Below are 13,390 nucleotides of genomic sequence, written 5' to 3'. Positions count from 1 at the left end.
TGGGGAGGGGAAAAGTTAAAGATGGATGTGCAGTAGCAAACTTATCTGATGATGCTTACCTAGATATCTGTTATTAATAAATATTACTGATATTATCAGTTGATAATTGGTAGTAGAAGTGCTGAGACTGTAGTTACTGACTGATGACATGACACCAGACATTTCCCGTCTCAGAAGCCAAGGGCAAAGCTTGTGAGACGTCTGACAGTACTTTGGACATTAGACAAAGCAGCCTTGGAAGAAAGAAAGAAAAAAAAAAAAAAAGTTACTCTGACCGGATTAAAAATTTTAAAAAGCTGGTCCAGTACTAAAAAAGAAACAAAACTGGATAGCACCATCTGCTGGTGGCTGTTGTTGCTTCTCAGGAACTATAAACTGATAGCATACACCGTTTTTAACTTAAATCATTAAAGAATTCAGCTTGATCTCAAAGTATCTTAATCAAATGCTCGTGTTATTTTGGAAATTAGATTTCAAGGTTAACAGTGTAATTTCTGAATCAGTGTTGTGTGATTTCATGTCTAGGCAATATGTTGTACTTTTTGTAAGTCCATTAACTTGACAAGTTGCAGTTAAACAACTGTGTTCCTGATGGTTCCGATTTCATCGATCTGACACTCCACGACATCTCCTCTCTGCAAGAGACAGACAAGACCAACAAGATATGCACAGCTGGTTATATACTGGAAAATATGAACTCATTTTAGTGATCCAAAAGTGGACTTCAGGTATACCTTTAGCTTTTGAAACAATATTCTGAGGTTTTCATGTGTTCGTTCTAAGGCCAGATATACAGCACACTAATTTTAAAACATGTCAATACATTCTTAAGCCAATGGGATGTACTTGAATATGAACTGATGGGTCTCCTAATAGGAGTCACGTCAGTGTTGTATGAATTACATTCATAATGACAAGATTAGTGTCAGTCATTTTGCAACAGGAATGAATCTGGTGTGAATTGAGTATGCCACACGGAATGAGAGCTCGTGTTAACAGGATCTGATTGATCAATTAGCAGCACGGTGTGACGGTTTAGAGGTAATCACAGCGGCAGTGGGGTGGAACAGAACCTACTGCCCCTCCTGTAGCCTGTGACGCTGCATACCAACGTGCACTGAGAGTGGAGGCTGAAGCAGGCAGAATGAGCTTTTATGAATCTCATAATGTGCTCATTTTCACCTGAAACCCTTCAGCTGTTCAGGTTATTTCAATGCTGGAATTAATTGTCTGTGACTGCCTTTGGTTATTGTGTTTGTGCCCTATGGTCAGAGGGGCATAGTGTACTTCTAAAGTCAGACATTCTGAAGTGCCACTACATAATATACTTTTCAGTTTTTGACATTGAATTTTGCATGCGATCGACAAAAAGGCCTGAGCAAGGTGTGTGTGTGCGATTCAGTAGTTTCTCATCATTAGAAATTTTAATACGGAATGTGCTGATAGTCTGTGACCTTTAAAAGACATTATACTTACTTCCATTTACATTTAATCAGTATAGGGAAAATGTCTCAAGTTGTAGGAGGGTGTTGGGGATTTACACGTCCCCAAAGGTGAGCTCACCTCTAGAAACACAGGTGGCTTTCTGAACACACCCACCCCAGGAGGAGTGCCTGTCAAAAACACGTCACCTGGGTGCAGGGTCACAAACCTACAATAATGAAACACACAGCATGGTGCTGAACAGAAGGCAGAACTGCCAGTAACAACCTGAACATCACGCTAAGCTGACGCTGTCTATAAAAGACAAGCCTGAACAAACATCACAGTTCAAGACGCTACCAATCAGCTTGTCCCCTTCTGCCATAATGCTACTGGTTGGCTACTGTTTCCTTTTATTATTTGAGATGTGTCTTTTTTTTGACAGGTGCTCCTTTAAAACCACACCGTAGGTACTTACTGAGAGACCCAGGCCACCAGCTTCTCCGTCTTAAAAATAAGCTGACTGGTATTGCTGTCCTGAACTACTCCGCCGTTAACGAGGCACCGGATCCCCAGATTATGGACATCTGATTTAAAAATAGCACAGTAATCAGTTGATGCCTATTTACACCATACACAACTGATTTGTTTCCTAGCCCTCGATATTTTCAGCTCTGAACCATGTTCATATTTCCCTGCTCAACCCTGCCTACCCGTCAGAGCTGCAGTGGTTACAAGGGCGGGTCCTAAAGGACAGAATGTGTCAAACGTTTTTCCCAGAAGCCACTGTTTCCCATTCCTCCGCATCTGCCAGTCCCGAGCGCTGACGTCGTTGGCTACGGTGAACCCCGCAACATAAGAGAGTGCGTCCTCTTCCTGAAAACGAGAGGTGGTCCTAAATGCTGGTTAAACCCCACATCTCGTGTATGACAATTTCTCTATCTGAAATAATGTTTAAGAGACAAAAAAAGGTGTGTGAAGAATGACAAAGTAATGGAGACAATGATCAAACAGATTCCCAAATGGCTCATGTGAATCTCAAGGTTAGTTAGGCCGTGTGGTTACTAAGCAAACCCCTTTCCTGTTTCCAAACCAGCAAATTACACAGCGTCGTCTTATGTTCCAACAAATCAGAGGTCTCGTTTCTCCCCATGTGGCTCATTGGAGATGTTCTTCACTGAGTGTAAGGGCAGACTGGCCTTGATGTGCTTTCCTTTTCGTCCAATCACAAAAGCCAGCTCCACCTCCCAGTCCACCTCCTGGAAAACACCGCCAGATTAGCCAGAGGCCCACTGAAAGACCCGTTACAAATGTATCACGCAGTGAAACCACCTGCCTTGCACCAAGCAGTGTTTAGCTCGCTGTACATTAGAACTCTTCCCATCACACTTCAATTTATCCCCAATACGAAATTGGAGCAGATTAGCCATACAAACACTGGAGTCGGCTTTGTTTACTACTTCACTCTGAACCACCCAAAGCTTTCACACTGTCACTAAACAGAAACTTTTCCTTTAATGAGAAGCTGTTTCAGGCAGCTGCGTCACAGCACTGCTCAGATGCCTCTAGGATACCTGTATAGTCATCACGCTTGGCCTACTGTTCTGTAGCCAAAATTACAAAATGGCAGACTAGTAATTCTAGCAAAGGTGTACTCATGGTCCTAGTTAATGGTTGTATTACATAAATTGAACCTCCTGGGAGGATTTTTTTTTTTTTTCTTCACACTGCTGGAATTCAAACATGCTAATTAGCATAATGTGCTGTTGCTGGGTCAAGGGTCAAAGGCGAGAGCATCCGTAGCTGCCGTGCTTGCGTGTCTGACCTGGCTCTCATTCGGCAGGGCGATGTCGTCATAGGGACCAGTGATGGAGGAGGGGAACTTGCTGAAGATGATGGGCTCTTTGGGAATAGGTGCATTCTGCTCCAGGCAGTGGTCCGTATAGTTCATCCCCACGCACACCACCTTGTCTGGGCCGGTCACTGGAGACAGCAGCTTGACAGCAGAGTAAGGGAGCGTAGTCTGACCGCTGGATAAGGCTCTGCACGACAGAGAGCCGGTGTCAGCAAGTTTATAACAGGCCAGATTAAGTTGTACAGCAAGTGCTGCAACGCAGTACAGTGCAGGAGCGTGTGTGTAACTAACACAAGTGATGACGAGCGGCTTGGTGTGCTTTAAAATGAGCTTTCCAAACCACACCTTTGAGCACAATCCATTGCCTTCTCTCCTAGCTCCAAAAACTCTCTCATAGTGGAGGGCATAGACGGGTCGAACTCCTTCACGTCGATGACTCCGTTGCCATATTCTTGTTCCACGCCAACTCGGACTCCCCCCTCTGCTCCTGGGTGGCAGAACTGCACTAGTCGCATACTGGCCGAGGTTAAGGTGCGTCTGGATGTACCTACGGAAAACACACCACCGAGTCCCCTCAGGCTGAGAAACAAAGCCCACGGACCTCTCATCTACTCGACACACAGACCCAAAGGCCGACGAGAGACAGAGAACGGACGTAAGATTAAGAAAGAGACGAGAGCAGAAAAGCATGGACAAATAAAGTTACACACAAACAACTGAAGATAAGAGAGCCACGGTTTGTGTTCGTGTTAAGTTTAACGATGTTTACCCTAAATATGTAGTTAGGTAGGAAACACAGTCGACGGTTTTAAACTTAGCTAGATTTGAAAGCTACTATCAAGTCTGCCTAACACTATAGATATAAGACGATTACGAAGGTACGTGCTGCCCAGAGCCGGCTCTGGTGCTGGCCAAGTTACGAAGGCAGTTTAATATGCATTTCCATTGAAATAACCAGTTACCGAAATCTTGATCTGCATGATTACACTGGTTAACTCTACCTGTCAACGCAACCAGTTACCACACAGCGCAGGTGGAAGTAGCTTCAGGAAACGACGAATTCTGCACCCCAATGCAATGACTGGAAACGAAAGTTTTGTTTCCAGCAACTAATGGCCCACAAACAGACCTTCGCACGGTCAGAGCCCTGCCTGCGAGCTAACGCCTGGACCTTTCAAGCGCTCTCGCAAACCCTGCTGGGTTGCCTCCTCCTTTGTAGTGAATGTAGTCCGCTGCGCTCACGCTGAGCTTCTTAAACGCAGCCCACGATCATAACGTCGTGTCCGCCACCGGTATTAACGTGCGAGTGTGCGCTGCCGTTCAGCGCCACGACGGCGTGCTGCGAGGACAGGCTTTTGGACGACTTCACCGAACCTGCAGCATTTTGCAAAACTACAAATCCCACAAGCGCGCGGGCGACCATGTGCTCGCGTGACCGTCACATAGGCGTGAGCGGGTCACGCGGGTGTCAGTCTGCGGAGAGCAGCGAGCGCGAGATGTCGTTGAGGTGAGCAGCACCGTGTCGTGTGATCTGTAGTCTGTGCGCTTTCCGGCTGGTGGTAGCTGGCGAGAGAGGCCGTTTAGTTTGGCCTCTGCTCTGTCGCGATGATAGAAAGTTGCCTTATATGTTGTTAATCTTTTGCAGCGGCATGCTTTGTTTATGGGAGATGACTGAGGTCCTTCTTTCTGAATAAATCTCAGCGTAACATTGTTCCACCGTCCTTGCTTATCTGATTTGCCCGGGGGTTTTAGGAGCTCCTCCGGGCGCTTTCGTTTTTTCAGTGCCATTGACATGAACTGCGAGGTCTCCTCTGATGGCCTCTTTTATTAATAATGTGCTTTCGTCCCTGTAGCGTCCAGCCCGTCAGGTGGAGCACGGATTACAAGAACAAAGAGTGAGTCGTTTAGAGAACAAAGGTCTCATCATGGCTGTTTCAGAAACACCCGTGTTATTAAACCTCATCGTTATTTGGGGCACTACCCTTATTAACAGATTAAATGTATTAATTGTAACTCATTTGTTAATGATTAATCATTCTGGCTCAAGTCACTAAAGCCGCAGGTTCGATGACGTGAATATTTGCCGTCTAACAAAAATCGCAACATCACTCTTGACCCGCACACGTTTGTTTATTGAGTAAACAGGGATGGGACAATATGCCTAAAAATCATTCACTAAGATTCTACTACTAATGACCAGAGTCACCGAGTCCACTAAAATAAAAACAAATGTAACAGTTTAACCAGCGTGGACCAAAGTTGCCAACTAGTCTAATAAAAAACAGAAAAAAAGAACTTTTCAAGTAACCTGTGAGAACAACCAACCAGGCAGACGACTTGTGAACCAGACAACCACAGAGGAAATTTATTAACCAACCGACTTAAAGGTATAACTTGAGAAACAGCCAGTGGTAGAACTGATTATAGGATTGAGGAGGCTATATATATATATACGTACGTGTGTGTACACATACACAATACATTAATGATTACCATTTAGCAGAGAAAGCCCACCCTGTTCAGATCAAAGTTTCATCAAAGGAATCCTTTTGTTTGTCTTCACTAAACCTTTGCACTTCACCCTCAGTTATCAGATCAGCTGTGGCTCAAATCTGTGAGAAGTTTCACCTTCAATTCTTTCTGTCTCAGCTTCACAAAGTTTTAACATGTTTTGCAGTAAACCCACTCTGAGCCCCAACCCAAAACACCCACACAGTATCAGTGAGCGTTTATTCATCCTAAATGTAGTTACAGACCTAGTTTGGTGAATGTCTTAATTCTGAATGACTTCAGTTTTAATCTCCTACCCATCTCTGTTCAGTTACGATGGCATACTTCTGGTGGGCCACAGCATTGACGACCTCCCTGATGAGCTGGAGGGTCTGAAGTCTCCACTACAGGACTATAGTACTGTGAGTTTAAATGCCTATAAACACTTTATTCACATGTTTTGGGCTGGATTTGCGTGGGGGAAAGAATTGGACTATGGTGGATCAGACATGGAGGCTCAGCCAGTGAGTTTGTATCTTAGCTGAAGTCGTGAGAAGCTGCTTGTAGCACCTGTATGAGTGTACAGTCTTCCGGTTGGCTCCAGACAGTCGACCACCACTGGACACTTCTCTTCTGCAGGTGGACCGCGGCCTGGGAGAGGAAGTAGTCGTGGTGAAGGTTCCGGGTTTCCCAGGTGACAGACTGGTGTTCGCTCCCACTGGACCAGTGAACAGGGACTACGATGATGTCAGATTGTTTAGCGAGGCTGCAGCTAAAGGCGTAAAGAGGTGAGTGGCAGAGCATTACCAGGTTTGGCCTCGTATTAAAATTATTCGTCATGTCACTGCTTGTTGGATCTGATTCCCATTGCCCTAAAGTAATCTGTGTGTGCGTGCGCGTGCGTGTTTGTTTGGTTTATGACTTTGAGTCAAAAATCTTGCTGGATTTTTCGTGCAGTTATTTAATTTGTTGTTTTTTTTGTCATAGCTGTACAGCAAAATAATCAGTTGCAATTACAATAATTTACAAATTCTATAGTCTGAAAGGCATCAGATGGTATAATTTCAGGTGATCCTTATAAAGCAGAGTACATATGTATTTAACACATGGAGTGTTTTATTACCTCAGTCACATAGTCAGCCTTCAAATGTTCCCTCAGTTATGACCCTCTGCCAAACCGAAGGCCCTTGGGAATGTACTAGTGCCCCGTTACCGCTCTGTAGCTTTGCTCAGAAATGAAGTGTGACCGTCAAGTCATGTCAGTTACCAGTCTGAGCGCTTCCTGGTTTTGCGCACCCATTTCTTTAGGGTGATGAAAGCGGGTATGCAGCGCCCTCTGCTGGTGTGCCCTCCCCACTGCGATTATGAGAAGAGCACCTTAGCGGCTGTATTGGGAGCCTTGCAGGCTCTCTATATGGTGAGAGGGGGAGGTATTTTAATGCAACATTTGGACATGAAACACTCTCATAAAATGTCAATGTTGTGTGTAGTTTTAAGTATGAAGACCTCCTTATCAATCTACTGCTCTTCATCTCCATATTGCAATCTTTTTCATCTCTCTGTGCATGTGTTCTAGCCGCTTGAGCTGAGGGAGGTGAAGCTGTCACTACACTCCTCCCCCCACAAGGTGGCAGTGTTGGGTGTGTGGGTAAAGGAGCAGGCAGAGGGTGAAGATATTATAGCGCTGGCCACAGCTCTGGAGAGTGGAAGGTGAGGCTGTGTTTGCAATAAGGAAGTTCCAGTAGAAAACTCAAGACACTTTACCATGTGTAGATAGTAGTGTGTGAGGGGTTTTGTTTTTGTACAGATGTTATAGTTGTATGCTGCATGTAGTGAATGTATCATTTATCTGTCTTTTTAGTCTTGTGAACAGCCTTTTGTGAACAAAAATAAAAATGTTATTTTGAGGTACATTTGTTATTGTTTAAAAAATGACAACTTTAACATGCCTGAGGATGGTCATACTTTATAACCACACTTTTTGTAAAATCCAGTTGGAGACCCATCTTTAAAAAAAAAAATCACTTCATTAGTATTATGAGAGCATCATGTAATTTAATAAACTCTCTAATATGTTGATGGACTGTCAGGGTGTTATTAGGATAGTGTCCCTGGTCTGCAGGGCTTTTCTGTGTGAAATGGGCTTTTCTGCATGAGGGGTGTGTGTGTGTGAGAGAGAGATTGAGCACTTGAGAAAGCTGTGTGTGGTGATGTGTGCAGGGTTGTATATCGAGACATCGGGGGCTCTGATCCAGAACGGATGGCTGCGCCTCGCGTAGCTGAGTATGTTACGGAACTCTTCTGCAACACCTGTGTGCAGGTAACGCCTCATTCCACAGTGGGTTTCGGGCAGGTTCTTACCACAGTCTGCGTAAGCTAATTATTACAGAAGGCAGCAAAATCTCTCTCTCTCTCAGGTGAGAATAGTGAGTGATTTGAGCACCCTGGAGAAAGAATACCCCTGCCTGGCTGCTGTCAATCGATGTGCCAGTGGTAAGATTTTATATTAGTTTCTTAAGTTGCATTATGTAGTCTAGAGATAATATGCTGGTTTGTAGTACAGTCCTCTACTATTATACTACGACTGGGTTTCCATTATGGCTTGGTATGGATGAATACTTGATTCTGTTGGTCTGGTAGTTCTCCAGTAACATCATTTAGAGCCAGTTTTCCAGAGCCAGAATACACTAATAAGAATTGAAAGTGGTGGTTCACCACTGGCAATGCGGTTCAGTTCTTTACTTCTGTCCAGCAAACCTGCCAGCACCTTACACACAGCTACAGTCGTTCTTAATCAATGTTCTAAAATCTTCATTAATATGCTGTTTAAAGAAATGTAGATATAAATGCACTATGGATAGAAACCGTGTATTAAAGCTCTGTTTCTGTATCCATATGATGGCCACAAAATAATGATAGCTAAAGGTGCTTTAGCCTGTTGGCATATGTTGTTAGCAGTTTAGCTTGGCAGAATAGAATTAGTGATCATAGAATAGAGTTAGTGGTCATGGCTAGATCTGAATCAAAGCTAAATGCCTTAATAAGTATAGGAGGATGGGCCGTGCATTTAAAAATAGAAATCATGTCTTTAAAATGCAGATCAACATGCCTCTATAAATATTTGTGAAAAAATATCAAAATATGTTGTGTTCATGAGAGCAGTGCATTTAAAAAAATTAGAGTGCATTCAACAGTTGCAGCTAGACATTAAAATTATATAATGGAGAGGAGTGGGTCTAACACCCCCCCCCCCACATGCTTGTGTGTGTGTGTGTGCGTGTGTGTGTGTGTGTGTGTGTGGACAGCTGTGCCACGTCATCAAGCCCGTGTGATCCACCTCGAGTATAGTGGGGAAGGACCCATTCAGGAGACACTTATGGTCATAGGGAAGGTGTGTGTCTCCGTGTGTGTCTCCGTGTGTGTCTCCGTGTGTGTCTCCGTGTGTGTCTCCGTGTGTGTCTCCGTGTGTGTCTCCGTGTGTGTCTCCGTGTGTGTCTCCGTGAGTGTGTGTGTGTGTGTGCGCACGTGTGTGTGCACACGTGTGTGTGCGCACGTGTGTGTGCGCACGTGTGTGTGTGTGTGTGTGTGTGTGTGTGTGTGTGTGTGTGGACAGCTGTGCCACGTCATCAAGCCCGTGTGATCCACCTCGAGTATAGTGGGGAAGGACCCATTCAGGAGACACTTATGGTCATAGGGAAGGTGTGTGTCTCTGTGTGTGTCTCTGTGTGTGTCTCTGTGTGTGTCTCTGTGTGTGTCTCTGTGTGTGTCTCTGTGTGTGTCTCTGTGTGTGTCTCTGTGTGTGTCTCTGTGTGTGTCTCTGTGTGTGTCTCTGTGTGTGTCTCCGTGTGTGTCTCCGTGCGCACGTGTGTGTGTGTGTGTGCGCACGTGTGTGTGTGTGCGCGCACGTGTGTGTGTGTGTGTGTGTGTGTGTGTGTGTGTGTGTGTGTGTGTGTGGACAGCTGTGCCACGTCATCAAGCCCGTGTGATCCACCTCGAGTATAGTGGGGAAGGACCCATTCAGGAGACACTTATGGTCATAGGGAAGGTGTGTGTGTCTCCGTGTGTGTCTCCGTGTGTGTGTGTGTGAATTCTGCTCTTGCTCGGTGCTGCAGGGTGTTACCTATGACACAGGAGGCGCAGACATAAAGGCCGGCGGCTTCATGGCTGGCATGCACAGAGATAAGTGTGGATCTGCGGCTGTGGCGGGATTCTTTCAGGTGGTGACACACACGCATTACACCACAGCCAGCACAGATACTGATCTGTTATATTATCCGGCAGCCACCAAACAATGTTACTACTTATAACGGTGCCATTGTGAAAGGCTGGTGAAGGTCTAACTGAATGTCCTTTATCGTTGTCCTTTGTGTATTGGAGAGTTTGAGCCAAAATGTTCTTCTCTCAGATTCTGGCCAAGCTGAAGCCCAAACATCTAAAGGTTGTGGGAGCCATGGCAATGGTGCGCAACAGCGTGGGCTCAGGTGGGTGCGGCATGGAGGGTGTCTGTCTGTGTCTGTCTGTCTGTGCTGTAAGGAAGTGGGTTTTTCCTTTTTTCTCCCATCACATACAGTTGCATCAGTTTTAAGTGCGTGTGTGTTCCTGACTATTAGACTGCTATGTGGCTGATGAGCTGGTCGTGTCTCGTGCGGGCCGTCGAATACGTGTTGGAAACACAGACGCTGAAGGGCGCATGGCAATGGTGGACCTGCTCTGTGAGATGAAGGAGAAAGTATTTACACACGCTCACGCATACACGCGCTCACTCACACATACAGGCAAATTCATGCATTAGTAACAGTTGGTAACCTCCTGTTACAGGCTCCAGTGCTGGCATAGCTACACACACACACACACACACACACACACACACACACACACTCATGCAAACACTGACTCATACAAACACCCTTGCTTTCACACACATACACACCCATTGACTTATAAGTATATATTCTAAATTAGCTGTTGGTTACAGCTGGATGTATGTTTGTAAATGTTTTAGAGGGTGTGTGTGTGTGTGTGTGTGTGTGTGTGTGTGTGTGTGTGTGTGTGTGTGTGTGTGTGTGTGTGTGTGTGTGTGTGTGTGTGTGTGTGTGTGTGTGTGTGTGTGTGTGTGTGTGTGTGTGTGTGTGTGTGTGTGTGTGTTCAGGCAGTGTACGAGGTATCTCCTCACCTGGTCACCATTGCCACCCTGACTGGTCATGCCATAAGAGCCATGGGCCCGCACTACTCTGTGAGTTCAAGTACACTGACCCGTGTAATGCTGAGGTCGGACTTCACAAGGTTAGCCTGATTTGGACACAATTTTGTCCTCGTCGATGTGTTTCCAGCATCGCGACACAAGGAATGAGCCTCATAGTGTGACAGTGGAAGAACAGTAATGTGGCATCTGGGACACGCCACAACACTCCCAGATTTTTTTTTTTTAACGAGTCTGATTTTTTGTGTATTTTCTGTCTTCTACTCTGATAACTCCTACTACTTGTACCTCGACATTGACCAGTAGGATGATGGCGTGCTTGCTGGTGCACACACACATGTCCTAAACGTAATGGACAGAAAAATATCTTTAACCATCAAAGGCTTAGTACTTGATTTTACCAGCAGCCTGACCAGATGGTGACCTTGGTCACTAATAGCCCTGACTCTGACACTAATAGGACCGTGTCTGCTGAGTCGCGGCCCTGACTCTGGGCCGTGTCTGCTCATAAAGAAACGGTTGGCTTTAAGGAGTTGAACAAGATGTGTATGTTTCTAAAGCTTTGACCTCCATCTCTCTAGATAATCCTTGATAATGGAGCTGCTAACCTTGTGGGCAATGCCTTGCAGTGGCAAAAAGGTGGGTGTGTGTGTGTGTGTGTGTGTGTGTGGGTGGGTGGGGGTTATAAACACACGTAGCTCACCCCTGTCATACTGCCATTTCTTCCCATTATGTAGCCCCTTCCAGAAATGGAAAGTCAGGCAGCTAATCAAGTATTACTTCATGCTACCTAAAGTGATACTGTAGGCTAAGACGTGCTGTCCCTGAGCTGTTCATGCACAGACTATGTGCTTTTAAAGACCCCTGGTGAGAGTTACATGACAATGTTTTCCCTAACAAAATCAAAGAGTAACATGCAACCACGAAAACAGTCATACTTAATACATGGAAACAACAATAAAATAAACAAAACTCTTCTGTCTCTCGCTCTCTGTGTACTGTGCGGGGGCTGGAACAAAGCCTTTTAAAATAAATATTTGTTTATATGCTGCTTTGCCTGTGCGTGCCTGCGTGTTTCAGCGGGCGAGGTTCTGGGCGATATGTTCGAGGTGTCCACTCTACGTAGAGAGGACTATGACTTCCACAAAGGGAAGTCAGAATATGAAGAGCTGCTTCAGTCCAATAACCTGCCTTCATCTGCCACCCCCCGGGGGCACCAGAGCCCTGCTGCCTTTCTCATCATGGCCTCTGGACTGGACAAGGTACACACCCTGTTTATTACTCAACAAGTCACAATTTCACATGTCACAACTGCAAAACAATACACATTCACCTCATTCGTAAACAGTCTCTCTCTCACTGCCTGTCTTGTGTGTCAGCACGGCCTGGACTCTGCCCAGCCTCTGTCCTACTCTCATATCGACATCGCTGGATCCAGCGGGCCCTTCCCAGGAGTCCCTACTGGGGCCCCTCTCCTCGCCATGGCAACAAAATACATCCTGCAGCTCTGAGATGCTGCCTGTCCAGTCTTCTGTTCCTTTAACCGAACGTCCCTCCATTTGGCTCGGAAACGTCTGGCTGGTTCCGATTTCTCTGTTCGGTTCTGCTCTACTCCTCTCTTACAGCACCTTGCTCCTGTTCTAATGCAGCGTGCCCAGTGCTCGTTTAATCGCAAGCTTCTCAGGGGTTCTGCTCGTCATGTTGGCATCCTCTGTTCCTCGCTGTCCACTTAGTGTTTGTCCTTTCATGCGCTTACTGTTTCCCTTCATAATCGGCACGTACAAACTGACCTCTGTTTTCCGAAGGGTGAAGGGCTATGGGATTGGTTATTTATCAGTTTGACTCCTGCCAAATCCTGTGTGTGTGTGTGTGTGTGTGTGTGTGTGTGTGTGTGTGTGTGTGTGTGTGTGTGTGTGTGTGTGTGTGTGTGTGTGTGTGTGTGTGTGTGTGTGTGTGTGTGTGTGTGTGTGTGTGTGTGTGACTAAAATTGGGGGAATAAATTGAATTTAATATTACACTTGAAACCATGTAAAGCTTTATTTACTAATCATTGCTGAAATAGACATAATCTGAAACCAATAGAGTGCTGCTAGTGTGTCTGCAGTTTCTCCTTATGTTTGTCATCTTCACCCACATGGGCACTGAAGTGGGTGTTTTCCCTTCAACAGCAGGATTTTATTCATTTTCTGATGGGGTGAGACTAGGAGGCATTTGAAGGTCATCGGTATATGTAAATCAGTTCTGAAAGACCAATGGAGACAGTGCAGCTGACTCGCTACAGCCTAACTGAACACTCTCACGTCATAAAGCAACATTTTAAAATGTTATTTTTCGGGTCCTTTTGTCAACAGCTCGAGATAAAATGCCTTCATATCTGCAGATAGTACCAGCGACTATGTTTTCGTGCTTCTGTGTAAAGATGA

At 45.4% G+C, this 13,390-nt stretch overlaps 2 protein-coding genes across 3 annotated transcripts; one reads left to right on the top strand and one right to left on the bottom strand.

The window, feature by feature from the left end:
* Window positions 1-433: 433 nt before the first annotated feature.
* Window positions 434-4,643, bottom strand: fahd2a (fumarylacetoacetate hydrolase domain containing 2A). Of its 2 annotated transcripts, none has more exons than XM_026995614.2 (8): window positions 4,279-4,643; window positions 3,623-3,885; window positions 3,248-3,464; window positions 2,622-2,681; window positions 2,136-2,298; window positions 1,901-2,009; window positions 1,564-1,651; window positions 434-635 (listed from the first exon to the last, which is right to left on the bottom strand). In XM_026995614.2, the coding sequence occupies exons 2-8, from the start codon at window positions 3,883-3,885 to the stop codon at window positions 573-575; spliced, it is 963 nt and encodes a 320-aa protein (XP_026851415.2). In that variant the 5' UTR covers window positions 4,279-4,643; the 3' UTR covers window positions 434-572. The 2 variants fall into 2 exon arrangements, with proteins under 2 accessions (XP_026851415.2, XP_026851416.2); XM_026995615.2 differs by having other exon boundaries at window positions 3,623-3,824.
* Window positions 4,644-4,759: 116 nt separating this feature from the next.
* zgc:152830 (uncharacterized protein LOC767682 homolog) lies at window positions 4,760-12,887 on the top strand. The gene is made up of 16 exons (XM_026995617.2): window positions 4,760-4,784; window positions 5,131-5,172; window positions 6,099-6,189; window positions 6,407-6,555; window positions 7,076-7,184; window positions 7,344-7,477; window positions 7,988-8,087; window positions 8,185-8,260; window positions 9,073-9,158; window positions 9,880-9,984; window positions 10,173-10,248; window positions 10,378-10,496; window positions 10,917-11,000; window positions 11,549-11,606; window positions 12,048-12,229; window positions 12,347-12,887. The coding sequence occupies exons 1-16, from the start codon at window positions 4,774-4,776 to the stop codon at window positions 12,476-12,478; spliced, it is 1,554 nt and encodes a 517-aa protein (XP_026851418.2). The 5' UTR covers window positions 4,760-4,773; the 3' UTR covers window positions 12,479-12,887.
* The last annotated feature ends 503 nt before the right edge of the window (window positions 12,888-13,390 follow it).

Source organism: Electrophorus electricus, chromosome 18 (genome assembly GCF_013358815.1).
Source record: "Electrophorus electricus isolate fEleEle1 chromosome 18, fEleEle1.pri, whole genome shotgun sequence".
In the NCBI taxonomy this organism is placed as follows: domain Eukaryota; kingdom Metazoa; phylum Chordata; class Actinopteri; order Gymnotiformes; family Gymnotidae; genus Electrophorus; species Electrophorus electricus.
Note: the sequence above shows the minus strand (reverse complement) of the source record. Positions and strands in the feature narration are given on the sequence as shown.